We start from the raw sequence: 14,305 nt of genomic DNA on the forward strand, positions 1-14,305 counted from the left end.
AAAAATGCACAAATGTATCCTGATATGCCTGCTTACATCACAGCAGCAGGGTTTAATGCCCACGTACAAAAGTACCGGAGGAAAACTTGAAACGCAAAAATAACTGTGAGAGTAAAGAAAAAAACAATAAAGCAGGTCAGTGAACTTCTGCAGCCTCAGCAAAGCCAACACGTGAAGCGCCGTAGTCAAAAACAGTGTAGTATCGGCCTATAAAAACGTCGCCAAAGATCCAAAGAGGCCCCTGTGGGGCTGGTATGTCAAGTCCAACAAACCCCGAAAGACACAGGCTGCGGCGAAACTGTGTAATCTGAAAGGCCACATGGAAGAAAAAAATCATTACATTAAAGCCAGAAATAAGAAGTGAGAAAATTATTCAGTGAGCTGCCTTAATGAATGATTATGGAATGGTTCAGAATAAATGACTTTGCATAGTACAAAGTGTTAATTCATATTATGACAGTATGTTCACATTTAAACGAGACACTAGCAGCATATTGCGAAAACAATGCCACAACTTGAATAGTGTGCTCACTATAGCACTAGTGCCTCAAAAGAGATGAGCACGCGCCCTAGTCGGCATGAATATACCTAATTTTTGGTAATGGCAGTGCACATCAGTAAACATTCGTAAATTATTGGAGAACCAATGCACACTACAGCCAAGCTGCCAGATGCCGTGTGCATTCAGCATTTTGATGCATCTCAAGGGGAGAATGAGTCAACATGCATTTCCACGGGAGGTGAACTAAGGGATGGGCCACATTGAAATCATTCAGAGATACATCACATGTATGGCATGGGTGTAGCGAAAGGGGGTTTAGGGGATTCTAACAACTCCCAAGTTTTTCGATTTTGCTTGTGTATATATACACGCAGATATACAGATGCACGCACGACCATAGAGTATGGTTTGATCCCTCCCCACTGAAAACTATCTTTAGCTACACTCCTGATGTATGGTCTTTAAACTCTTCACTCAGTTTGCTGGCTGGCGTTTAAGTATAGTCTGCGATACACACGGTTGCTACATTCGTGTCCAGCTACATGGATGTCCCAGTGGTACCTTAATTATAGAATCAACAGCCACTTAAATACACAATGAAAGTGCGATGCAAAATTTTTGGTCAACATTCCTTCACTGCAATTAAGCAAACATATTTGTCAAACATCAGCCAAAAGAATTGGTAACTAATCTGTAAAGTAGTGGTTATCACACATTTGCTGACATCCACTGCTGCGAGTAATTCATTACTGAAGAAAGGCATGATTCTCTATTTCACTGTTGTCATGGGCCAGATGTTTAAATCTTATGACTCCTTGGATACAAGGCAAGTGATTTGTTCTTTGTAACACGAAATATTGGGCTAGTTGGTTGTGATGTTTGCCCCAAGCCGTTCTATTACGTCTTGTTTTGGGTCGAATGCTCAGCAGCCCCACAGTTCTATTTTAGTGAAAAGCTCACAGCGGTTCATATTAAAAGGGACTGGCACATTTACCGTAATCACTCCTCAGACACTAAATGAAAAGATGAAATACGTAAATGAATGTTGCCTAGTGAACCTCACCTTTAGGACATAATCATTTCCTGCCAAAGTGTAAGTACGGTTTCCTATATGGAATGTGACCGCTGGAAGCTTTGGAATGTCTTCACATTTGACTGTATACTGAAAAGAGAAAATTTAGGCATGCAAGGACGTTTACAACAACTGTATATGGGAAACAAGCCGTAACTTGCAGGTAACAAATAATGCCGTCTAAAATAGGCAAATTTAAAGGATGTAAAACAGCAAAAAAACAGATACTTTCACAGAATAAAATGTAAATAAAACTATTTAATGATTATTTAAAGGTGTTTAAAAAAACGAGGCATCATGGTGGTCTATATTATTGAAACACGGACACTGATATTGCTTTTGTTGCATGTGCTACGGTATTCTGTGAGCAGCATAACTTTTTTCATATTTACCATTTGTCTTTATTTATGCTATTATGCTGGGGTGTATAATAGTACACAAAGCATGAGCTGTATGCACTAAAATTAAAATGTTGGAACTGAACAAGGACAACATAAAGATGCGTATCACTGGCACACACAGCCTGTCAGTGTGTCCCTTCTGTGTGCCTCTATGTAGATTTTGCCATGCTACGCCATTTTAGTTATATCGCATTTCAGCCTGCCCTAAAATGAAAACTTATCAAATACCAGCTGCCTAACTCCACAAGGTCAGAACTGTCCTTACCTGACCATGCGAGTAAGGGTAGGCACCAATAATCTTCTGAAGCTTCATCACTTCTAAGGATGGGCCGGCCATTAATGATGTGCCCGTGTCTGCAATAGCCTGACAGCCATTGACACAGAATTTCATTGTGTTGTTCTCGACAGATATCCTGCAATGTATGAAGAATGCAATGTGTCATATAAGAGCAGCCCAAATACGAGTGGCAAACTTGTTTTTCTAGGAAATTGCTCCAGCGCTCTCAATCCTGCTATCTCTGCTCATAAATGCCTTTCTCTGATAGTATTACCCTAAACGCACGTGAAACAGACTACAGACCTCTATTAAAGAATCAAACCAGGCCAAACAAGACAGGACAGAGTAGGCTAAATGTTATTCATTACCATGATCGGACTACTAATGTTCACTACAGGATGAAGGCCTCTAATCTACCATGTTTCAACCCTCATCTTTAATTTTATTCAACTGAACTGTATTATCAGCGTAACCCTAATTATGAAATGAGGTTGAAAAGAAGTAAAGAGCTTCATTTTTTTCGAAACATACATCTTCATATAAAAATGCGCTGCGAAACTAGTTGCAAATCTTACCCATCAATTGCAAACTGCCAGTAGCCTTTTTTTGTGACGGGTACATAATCAATAGAGCCCTTGTAGAAGCGCTTGTCTATGCCACCAAACGTGATTTCACCACCAGTTGAGGAATTGCCATTTCTAAAAGGAAAAGACAAGCATAAACGGAATTGTCAGCCAATGAAAAAATTCAAGCATCTCCACGAAGTGAATCACGATGAGTGGGCAAAGCACTGGGAATCATCCTTAGTGTAAATAATTTGTGACATTGCTCACTCGCACATGTAAATGAATGAAAGCATGTGTGTACACTATACACAATGTGCTTTTGCCGTTGAGTCACCGTTTCCAGCGTCCTCAACTACGAGGTATCAGCTTGTGGTCGAAATTGCCATTTTGCTGTTGCTTCCCAAGCTCTCACCTCCGGGGTAGTTTGTTGTCTGCTTCTGTGTAACCTCTCGCGAACGAGAGCGCATTCACGTTCGTTTTCATCCATCTTCAGCGTCATCATCATCGTGATTGCGCTTATGCTTAATCATCATTAGCCTCATCCTCATCTTGAGAACGAACAACACACAACGAACAATCCTAGACACTAAAAGGCTTCACCCCTAAAATAAGGCCATCCTCCATCATTAACCACTTGAAGTTAAAACAGCATTCCTATAAACAATCACTGCCCTTTCCTTCAATTTTCAGCTGCTTCACTGACTTCTGAATGCCTTTGTAATACGAAGGTTATGCAAGCACTTGATTAGACTGAACGCAACGATACATAAGTATTTATTGAACACCGTATTGTAAACTGATAGAAAAGCAGAATTGTGCAGAGAGCAGTTAATGGAGGCATTAGAGTCAACCTTTCTGTTCATATTGCACCCGTGTTCTTTGATTGCCTAAACCTTCAAACACGAATTCTGTGAGAGTAGCTAAGCATGCTAAGGCTTTATCAAGAGCATAAAGATGACGAGGAGAAAAAAGCTTACCGATTCAGAAAGAAAGAAAAAACAGGTTGTGGTACGAGGCCCTGCAAGACCATGTTGTCAAACACGGTGTTTGCACCGGATGCAGCAATGTTCTTAAAGCCCAGACCTAGGATGCCATCGAATTTCGCAGCCACAAAAGTCAAACCTGGCTCAGTGACCGCTTCAGCAAAAGTCTGGTTTTGAATCTGCAATTATAAAATGAAGGCGTGCATTTCTCTGCGTAAAGCTCAACGATGCTTGTTCAAAGTAAGCATTTTTCAGTGAATAATATTCCGCAAAAGAACAAACATTTAAACATTGAGTAAAATTGAATGGGGCTGAATGTGTGAAAGTATCACTTGCACAAGGACAGTTCATGACAGCCTGACCCATCAATACTTTTTAATATACCTAATTCTGTGTTATAGTCAGGCATCTGTCACATTCTTGCCCTCGTATTTCATGCTAAGCCTGAATCACATCAGTCTTCCCACAAAGTGCCTCACAAACATATTGTGGCTGCGGCATGTAAAACCTCTGAATTTATTCCTATTGCAAGGGAGTTTATCAGCGACGCCAGGTAGTAGGCAGACAGCCGGTACGGACACAAATACTCAAACAGTCCAGCGTCCACAGCTCGTGCACATGCTCGCGCTTCGCACTCAGAGATGGTCCCACTGGTCATTGCCTTGTGAATTCCCAGTACACTATCAACGTTAACTTAGAAATACTCCTTAATCGAGTGTCTGTCCACAGTGTCTGCAGCTTCTTCATCTGTAGCTTCAGCACAGTTTTGAGAGGATGCGTGATAGGTGGCCCCGTGTAATACTGCTCAGTGAGAAATGGGTATGTCCAAATGCACTCACATCAACACCAGAAAGTGAAACTGTGTCTATGCTCAAGAAGCCAGTCATGCTGCCAGTGCCATAGCGCAATGATATAGCTGTGCCATTCTTGCGGTACGTCCTTGATTTTGTATGGTCATACTTCTTGTGGAGCACTGTAATTGGAAAAACCAGGGTTAATAGTCATATTTTTGTGAATTCAGGTAGAATAAAATCGTTGTAGTGTGAGTGATTATGTAAGTGATTATCTTAACAAGAAGAAAATATCTTGAACTTCCTGAGAGCATATTTAGGTAAAATGCTGCTGTTATCACGATACATTTTCTTGCTCTTGCAAGCTACTCTCGAAATACAGGTTCCTCCCATGCATAGATGTAATAACTAGATGATTGAAAGCAACACTGGAATACAGCTTGCTCCAACTGTACAGCCTGAACAAATAGTTTTCATCCAAATATGACATTTTACTGGAAATTGTGCACATCATACATTACCAGCAAGAGAAAAATCATCTTTTGTACATATCAAAACTTGATAATGCAATATGTCACTGCAATATATTACACTGACTGCTTACATTATTAGTGATGCTATATCTACATTTTGCAGAAACTTGGTGTGTATTGTCAAGTTCAGCCATTTTTTCCTAGTGGGCAGAATATTTGTATGTGCTATTTTTGACCAACAAGCTAATGTAGGCATATTCAAACAATTAATTAGCTCCAGTGTCTAGACATGAATCCAGCTACATCTACAATGATAGCATTAAAAGCAGAAAGTTTTTCTCAGCACAGAAATTTAGCAGTTAAACATGTCAAAATTCAACATTTCGGGCAACAGACAAAATGTATATGAAAGAAAAAGCATCCACAAATTATAAGTCGCTGTTTAAGAGCCAGGGAAGTTCTTACTGTGGGTTTAAACAAAGTATAAATGGCAGCTTACGACAGGCAAAATTGGTCCACTTGCAACGTCTCGAAGGAACCCACAAGTTGGATGAGCCCGTGTCAAAAACAACCCGAAAAGGTTGCGGAGGTACTCCTATGCTAATAGGTCCATAGTATTGAGCCTGGAACAAGGTGCGTTAGATGAGAACATGTGAGTAAAGACATTCATATCTATATATCCCTCGTCTTTCACTTAATAAATCGAATTTCAGTGATAATATCAAAGATCATACAATATCTACCCACAGTAGTTGGCAAAAAGAAGAAACAGCATGAAAATGCATCACGATGCAGCGGGTCATTGTGTGCTTCACAAGCAAAAACTTCACAGGCAATAAATCGTAGCTGGTTATTGCAAAACAGTGGTAATTACAGATCACAGTGAGAAGATTTCATTTATACTGAAAATTGGCTGATGATTGAAATCTTGAATATTGACAACCTCAAAATCATTGTAGAATATCTTCAACGAATGAAAGAATGAACTTGTGACCTTGCATATCAGATCTTTTTCATTTTTTTTTCTTTGTGAGTATAAGCCATTGCCACAGCGGAATAGGTCAGTAAAATTGCCCAGCAACCAGGTACTGCTTACTTTCAATCCTGGGCCCATCAAGTATTATTTTTGGCAGCTGTGTACGATTAGCAACACCAAAAAGCAAGTACAACAAAGTGAGAAAGATAAGCCTTTAGGTAAATGAGTGAGTACTCACGTTTCACAGCACCTAGACAGACGAGAAAGAAAAAAAGTATCGGCATGCGAATTAGAAACTAGAGAAAACATGCTTAAACATGTCATTTGTACTAGGTTATAATGTTACAAAAAAAGATAATAAATTTCAGTGGTTAATCCAACATCCAAGTTCTTAGTTACTTATCAGCCCTGTCTTAGTCATTGCTATTAAAACTTTCACATGCATTTTCACTTTCATGCATTTTCAAAGGTGGCATGCAATGCTTCTGTGGTATAGTATAGAATGAGGCATCATATGCAAATAACTATAAACACAGTGCTGAAGCACTTTTTATGCACCACAGCTGAAAGAAAAAACAGACAAGAAATCAGAGCACTGTGCCAACTGCACTAATGAAAAGCCAGACTGTTACTTTTAGTAAGAGAAGCCTGCATGCTGGTGAACTGATGCACTGAACGGCAGCATGCTGATAACTCACATCAAGGTAGTTTGACAGTGGCTCTGGAATTGGCAGTTGAGCACCTCCTTCACTGTAGTATTTCGGCTGGGCCACAACTAGTGCGGAGTCTACTTCACCCAAGGTTTGTCTTACAGACTTGAATCGGTGTAAGGGAATACTGCAAAGAAGAGCAGCAGGAGCGGCACCACGATTACTTTACCGGGGGGGGGGGGGCGTCCATGATAAGCGAGTTATTTTAGGGGGGGGGGCAGTGAGGCGAGGAATTTGACCATTGTGTTACGACTATGTTCCCTCTTTGAGGGGTGGAAATGGGGGGCAGGCAAAAATATAGAGGGGGGGGGCGATCTATTCCCACCCCCTGGTGCCGCCCCTGAACAGAAGAATACAGCTGTTAAATTGCATAAATAGTATTTTCTTCGACAACCTTTGAAAATTTGTATCAGAAAAAAAAAAAAACTTTCTGGTAAAGAAATGGGAACAGAGTGGAAGCGACAATGGCTGTTTCTTAGCAAGCACTTCTGGTGAAAATCAGTTATAAATATATTACTTGAGCTATGATTCTAAATAACCTTATATAGGGCTAATGTGGCTACATGGATAGCATATGACATTAATTAATACAGACTTGCTATGTCATGTGCACTTATGGTAAGCAACTAGTACTGTAAAGGTAACTACACTGCTTGCGCAATATCAATATGCTTGAGGTGAGAGGCATAACTTTCCCATTTTGCAGAAGGGAAAAGAGGTGAACGCCTCACAGAATTTTATGTATGTGCACATTTTGGGAAGCATACAAAATAATTGTGATCAAAATTTAGAATTTCAACTATGCACAGTTCACATCTTTTGCGTGGCCATAATTGCCTGTGTGCTGCTCATTCCACAGTATGAATTAGTAGAAAAAAACTCAGCCACATTGATTAGATCCGCCAAAGGTTTTCGAGCCCAAAGGAAGGGGGAAGGGTTGTGATATTATGCTGAGCGTAAGCGCTGTCGGTTTTTCATATCAGGCACTGGTGTAGCCAGGGGGGCTGAGGAGTTCCCCATATTTATCAGCTTTGCAAGCGCACACAAATAAACGCACGCACGAACATACATAAAGTATAGTTACCCCTCCCCACCACCACCCCGGTCCGCGGCCGAAAAATTCCGCCTAAGCTATTGATATCGGCTATTACGATTTATCGGTAAATTCAGCCGTGCGCTAGTAGTTTCGCTTTACTTTCGGGTGACGTTCATAGCGCCGCTTTAACTAGCTAGAAAAAAAAAAAAGGGGGGGGGGGGGGAGTGCGGAGGGGTATAAGAAGCTTGCAGAGGTACGGCGATCGTACGCACCTGATGAGGGATGTCGTCGACGCGACCAGTGCCAGAAGAGTGAAAACGCGGAGCGATTCGCCCATCTCCTCCGCCAACTGGGCTCGACGAGAGAATGCGACTCGCGGCCGTCGCCTCGAAGCCGCACGCTCCGGGCAGCTGGGATGCGTCGGCCGGCAGCAGCAGGTTCCGTTTCGAACTTGACCTGCCCGAAGCATCGACGGCGCTCTCTCTTATCGACGCGGCCTGGTTCCATTTATGTGGCTCACTGGTCCCGGCCCATCAAGCACGAGGGCATTCACACTGCATGCGCGCGAACCAGTACGTACGTGCCCCCTCCTCGACGCCGGAAAGATTGAAGCGGGTAACTTCGGAGTGGTTTGCATACGATGAGAAAGGAGCTACCTGCGTTACTTTCTCACGAGGTTTCCTTAGTTTTTTTTTTTTCATTTGTAGCAGTCTTGACGCGATCTAATTAAGCACCCGCTCATTAGAGAGCTTCAAGCAAACGAGGGCGGCGCGCGGGGATTTTTTTTTTTTTTTGTGGGAGGGGGGGGGGGGGTCACTCCCGACAAGTCAGTTTCTTTAAGGTAGCGGGAAGTATGGGAACATATGCGCTGTTATGAATATGCTTGCTTTTGAGGAGGTAGGCGAAAATTTAAGCCCCCCCCCCCCCCCCCCCCCCATTCTTTCGCAGGTGGTGCACTTCTACCGAAACGGCACCTGAATACCCCTGAACCACACGCATTTCTTTCTTTTTTTTCTTTTGGCGCAGGCTTATCTGACAAACCCACAAATTGCGCTCACAAAAATATAAATTAGACTTCCCGATAGCCACAAGATGTGTCGGAAGTGAACAGAAACTCAGCAGAGACGGCAACTTACCAAAGGTCTTTGTACAAAGACATGTTTTCCTTTTCTTGTAGATTGTTCCTTCATTAATTACAGAAGATTTCCCACAAAACATATTAAATACATACAAATAACACATTTGTGACAATATCCTCACGAAGGGGCTATATGAACATGTAACAGTACTATATAAAAAAAAATTGGTGCAAGAAAAAAAAAAGGAAGACGGTTGTATGCAATAGGTCTTCGCTTTTTATTACATTAGTATATAAATGAAGATATTCTAAAAACAAATAATCGCTAATCTTATGTAGTGCATAGTGCAATAACACGGCCAAGGTCACATCAGTGCTATGATAAGCAGCATGCATCTTAATCTTAGGTGTGCATTCACGCAGTAAGTTTTGTGAGCATGTTCTGGATTGGCTTCTTCAGCAATGTCCTATTCGCACTGACAACTTTCACAATGCTGTCCAAACAAGCAGATGACATCTGTTAGGGAAGAAGGGAAACAAGAAAGAGAGAGTTTACTATGCATACGTCACTCCATGGTGTCGCATATTACATTCTGACAGCTATGCAGAAAAACCACACACACACAAAAGAGGGTGTTACCTGTGGGGCATAAAAGCTGACAAAATCCATTAGCAGCTTTGAAAACTTGCTGTCCGTACTTCTTTCATCTTTGACACTAGCAAGCCAGTTGACTAGTTCTGTGAACACGCTTTCCAGTGGACCCTGGAGAGATATTCAGGTACAGTTTTTTTTTTTACGAAAAGCAATGTTTTTCGTTCTACAGTTCTTACCCTCTTGAGGATTAATATGTGAACAAAAGTGACGTTGGTCTCAATACAGGTCCTTGACTCTTGCAGCATTCTCCTGCACAGTGGTGTCTTATGTTACACAGCGTGCTGAGACATCAATCAATTCATGACAACACGCTGTTGTACAACTAAGCAGAATTGCATTGTTCACAGTTTATATGCTTTAAGGCAAGCAGCAAATTCATAAAGGATGCCTAATAAGACTGTCTGCGGAATAACTGATTTTGGCTATTATGAGCTCTCAAAGATTGTCCTTATTTTGTCACTTGGCCGCAACCTCACAGCTAGACTGGGTGCTCCAGAATATTGAATCACAGTGAGCTTTTAGCACAACATAAATGGGATTATTTTCAAAAGGTGCTACACTCAAAAACAGTGAGACTGTTCCTTAAATATAATTCTGACCAGCAACATCACAGCATCACCAAGTTATGCACCATCAGCATAAGTTGAAGCATGGAGGAAAACAGAACCGCCATGACACGTAATTACGTGGACATGCAATGTGTAACCACTGCACAGCCGGTTTTTAAACACAGAGTAATACTACGCGTAAGTTTTCGAGCCTGAAATGCAAGTGAATTGGCATGACACACTAGAATAGTTGTTGAGATCGTTTGTGCTTCACCCTTTTTACAGTACATTGATGAGTGAAGTAAATAACAAGTGGATGTAAATGCTACAATACTTTATCTGTCCAGTGATGACGTATTGGCTTTCCTGATGAGTGCTTCATTTCAGCAAACAATTTTACTATCTTCACCATGAAAAGGCTGCATATTTTAACTATGTCATAGAATACATAAAAATACAGCATTAAATAACACACTGTTTTGTGTATAGCTACAGGTTTCTTTGGATAAAAATCAGTAAAATGACTTGAAGAACACTCTCCATACCAAGTTCCGAAAAGCAAAAATTTGGTACTCAATATGTAAATGGCGAATAAGTACCTCAAGCACATTGCAGCATAGTCTTTCGGTATTCCTTCTTTGATAAGTGTCTGTACAACATCAGTCTGTGCCTTGCCTGTATAAGAAACATAGAAAAGCCACGACATGATTTCACGTAACGAGGTCACAATATTAGTTACAGCATGACTAAGGACAGACATATGTACATACATAATATGTTTGTAGACTAACCCATGCTCTCAGCAGAAACCAATGGGACTAGAAGGCCTTCAACTGTCACATGTGGCATATCCTGTGCGAAGGCTGTGATTGAATCTATGAGAGAACGTGCTGTGGTGCCTTCTTCCAAGTTAGCAACCTAAGAAAGAAACTACAGTAAGGCGCACAGCTTCTCAATACAAAACTACTACGTCCTACAAAATTAATCGAGCCCTTGACTACAACTTGAGACTTCTCAAAATATGTTTTGTGCAAGTTGTCCCACACAGAAAGGCGTCAAGAAACAATAAATAATAAGCGAAATTTGCAAGTTATTGCTCAGACATGCTTTTGCCACTGTGGCAACACTTTTCGGTAATTCGCTAAGCGGTAAAGTGAACTTGCTAGGTTTGCTATGAGACTTCAACAGTACTACTGGGCGCAGTTCTTATGTATGAGTGAACACAAGGCATCACTGTACCTTAGGCAGGAGTGCGCACTTCACGAAAACGACACCATTGATGAGGCTTATCTCCGATTTCAACTCTGAAAATGAACGTAGCAGTAGCTGCATCTTTGTATCAGCTATAGCGTCTGTCTCCAGTTCATCACAAACAGCTGCAACCTGAAAACGCCCGAGGTCACCACATTAGAAACAATGCCTATGCCACCTCATAATACAGCAGTAAAGAATATGTAATGTTTTTTTTTTTTTCGTACCGTCTCTGGTTTTGCAGCAACCATGAAGAACAGGTCAGCTGTGCGAATATCCGTCTCGTCACATGAGTGTAGCGCCTCCTTAATCTTTGAAATGTTTACCTGCAACGAATAGCAATCGGCCTTAAACATCCTCGCATGAAAAAAATCTGATGGCACATAGCGTAACACCCTGCTACCTGAACGTCTTCTGGAAGGTCGGTCAAATCGTCCGGGGCCCCACATACTTCGAGTTCGTCCCTATCGGGTCCTTTTTTCGAAAGACCACTGCTAGGCACAATTTCTTCGAGCTTTTCTTCGTCTTCAGACATTTCCACGTCAAGAACATCCCCAAATGGTTCCGGTTCAGATTCCCGGGGAAAGAAGTGAAACAACGGTTCGCAGCGTTCTTCAACACGTACGCATGGCGCCTCAGATCGCTCATTTTTCTTCTTAGATTTTAACTCTTCTAGCAACTCCAATACCAAATCGCGCTTGCAGTCCGCGTAGATACGGCCGTGGAGTGGAAACATACTGTATTGTAGCACTAACGATTTCACCGATAACACACCGTATAAATCAAAGAAAGCGCGTTTGTAAACACGATCAGACACTACAGACACTTCGGATTGCGTCGACTCTTTAGCGTTCTACATTTGGCTAGCAACGTATCTGCCAGCAATATTTTGGTTTCGGTTTCGTTTTTTTTTGTGCACGCATTTTTATTTTTTTGTGCGCTTTTATGAGCGCAGTTAACCTATTTAAAGCCACGGTGCTCACCACACAATCCGAATGGGGTGAAGAAACTGTCACCGCTTTAGCACAGGCGGCGACCACCACCTCTAACGTCGTAAGTGATAGTAAGACGGCTAACCGCCACCTAACCACGGGCCTAATTTCACCGCAAGCGAGCCGCATACTCGAAAGCACATCCACATCTCGCCGCCGCCAAGTTCATTTATTCTAGGCTCTGGGCCATTCGGGCCTTGCCATGAACGAAGCTGTTCACGACGTTGCCTGAGAAATCGTCCAACGGGCGCGCCACTGGTCACCAAAACCTGCCCTCTAGACGAGCCCGGCAAGCCGAAGACGAGGAAGCCGAGCACTGGTGCAGCCACGCGAAAGGCAGAATGGTCCCTAATGGTGAAATTCTTGTGCATTACCGTAGAACAAGATTGAACTCCCACCTCCTGTCAAATCGCACCAGTCTATATAAGCACTATGGCGATTATTACATACACGAACGCTCCCACACCGGCCGCTATAGTCTCATATACCCGCATGTTTATACACCAAATACAAAGCTTGCGGAGCGGCTAGCATCAACATTGAATTCATTATATGAACATATCTCACAGTGACCCACAATAAAACTTGGTACCAATCCTACGTTCAGGGTAACCACTCCCTAGCAAGCCTGGCTACGTTGCTCAGCGCGTGCACGGATGACCATCTCTGGGCAGTCCAGTTGGCCAATGACGCCGCCAAGACTCAAGGTCTGGCCGTAGCCCGAGAAAGAGGCAGGGCTAGTCTGACCGGCCCGATCTCCCTTGACTCCAGCAAGGTAAAAAATTTTGTCTCTCTCTCTCTCTCTCTCTCTCTCTCTCTGCTCAACGAAGAATCTGCACTCCACAATGTCCCGGCGCTCCACTGCACCTTTATCCCAGTCATGGAAAACCGCTTACACAAGTTCTGTAGGACCCCTTACAAACCGGGACTGTGTATTTAGTTGAAGAGGCGCACCCAGTTGGCAAGATTGATTTATTGACCCTGATGAGCATGTGCGTTCATTTACTTCGGCAACGAGGCACAGTCCAGTTGTGCGTGCTTGGCGTTTTCTATAGCGTCCACCGTCTTGCGTGCGGCGCGCGTGAGCGTGTAGTTGCCAAGCTTGTTCCAGCTTCTGCAGCTGTTGGACCAGTCGTCGAACTCAGCGTCATAGACAGCCAGACCGACGGGTCCAACGTCCTCCAGGGCATTCCGGGCCTTGCACACCTGAGCAATGGAGTAATTTGTCAGTATGCTTGAAATATACGGAATTTGAAGGTGCCCCATTCCAAGGATTTGGCCACATATCTATACGGGGCGCAGTCTCTCAGTGGCAGGGCAGCAATGGCCCTCTGCGATAACTGAATGGTAAATAGGCGAAAAATCATCTATTTCAATTAGGCTAGTTAATTATCGCAATCGGCTCCGGCACCTATATGCAGCAGAGACCTTCTGGAACATTTTGGTGAAATTTCAGTATCGCACTACAAATTGTGGCTTCCCAGGACAATTGAACTACCCCCATTGAATATACATGCCCAGTAAAAGAAAAAAACATTGACACCAATGGGGAAATCCAATTGGTTTTAAAATTTGTCCCAGTTGATGTGACCCATTATCCAACAGATTGCAATGGGTTGCTCTGCAGTGTCCAATTTGAATGCTAGCCCATTGGCTCTTCTTCAAGTGGTCCCCCAAAACGGTAAAAAAAAACTCACTTGGTCCAACTGGCCATTCCAATTATCTTTTAATGGGATTAGGTAAATCCAATTGGGACCTTGAACTTCAATGGGATAGCGCGATTGGAATCGGATAGTACAAATGGTCATGACAACTGGTGCAAATGTTCCATTTCACCACCCTTTTGGAATTTCAGATAATCCAAATGCTTGTGCAATTCAAATTGAGGTCAGTCTATGTGTTCATGTAATATTAGACCTTCGATTTGACATTTTTATATATAGGACTAATTGGAGATTGTTACACGTCCAAATGGTGCTCTATATAGGACAGTT

The 14,305-nt window shown here is 42.5% G+C and overlaps 2 protein-coding genes across 2 annotated transcripts; both read right to left on the bottom strand.

Annotated features, from left to right (window-relative positions):
* Positions 1 to 15: 15 nt before the first annotated feature.
* Positions 16 to 8,360, bottom strand: LOC119169340 (lysosomal aspartic protease-like). The gene is made up of 9 exons (XM_075879526.1): positions 8,060 to 8,360; positions 6,740 to 6,878; positions 5,565 to 5,688; positions 4,641 to 4,774; positions 3,796 to 3,980; positions 2,828 to 2,950; positions 2,241 to 2,388; positions 1,566 to 1,664; positions 16 to 307 (listed from the first exon to the last, which is right to left on the bottom strand). The coding sequence occupies exons 1-9, from the start codon at positions 8,254 to 8,256 to the stop codon at positions 137 to 139; spliced, it is 1,320 nt and encodes a 439-aa protein (XP_075735641.1). The 5' UTR covers positions 8,257 to 8,360; the 3' UTR covers positions 16 to 136.
* A 759-nt stretch (positions 8,361 to 9,119) lies between these two features.
* LOC119170124 (Fanconi anemia group E protein-like) lies at positions 9,120 to 12,151 on the bottom strand. The gene is made up of 8 exons (XM_037421177.2): positions 11,723 to 12,151; positions 11,547 to 11,645; positions 11,308 to 11,451; positions 10,860 to 10,986; positions 10,668 to 10,743; positions 9,697 to 9,769; positions 9,506 to 9,628; positions 9,120 to 9,382 (listed from the first exon to the last, which is right to left on the bottom strand). Exons 1-8 carry the CDS (start codon positions 12,053 to 12,055, stop codon positions 9,281 to 9,283), a joined length of 1,077 nt encoding a protein of 358 aa, XP_037277074.2. The 5' UTR covers positions 12,056 to 12,151; the 3' UTR covers positions 9,120 to 9,280.
* Positions 12,152 to 14,305: the final 2,154 nt, after the last annotated feature.

Source organism: Rhipicephalus microplus, chromosome 2 (assembly GCF_043290135.1).
Source record: "Rhipicephalus microplus isolate Deutch F79 chromosome 2, USDA_Rmic, whole genome shotgun sequence".
Taxonomy (NCBI): domain Eukaryota; kingdom Metazoa; phylum Arthropoda; class Arachnida; order Ixodida; family Ixodidae; genus Rhipicephalus; species Rhipicephalus microplus.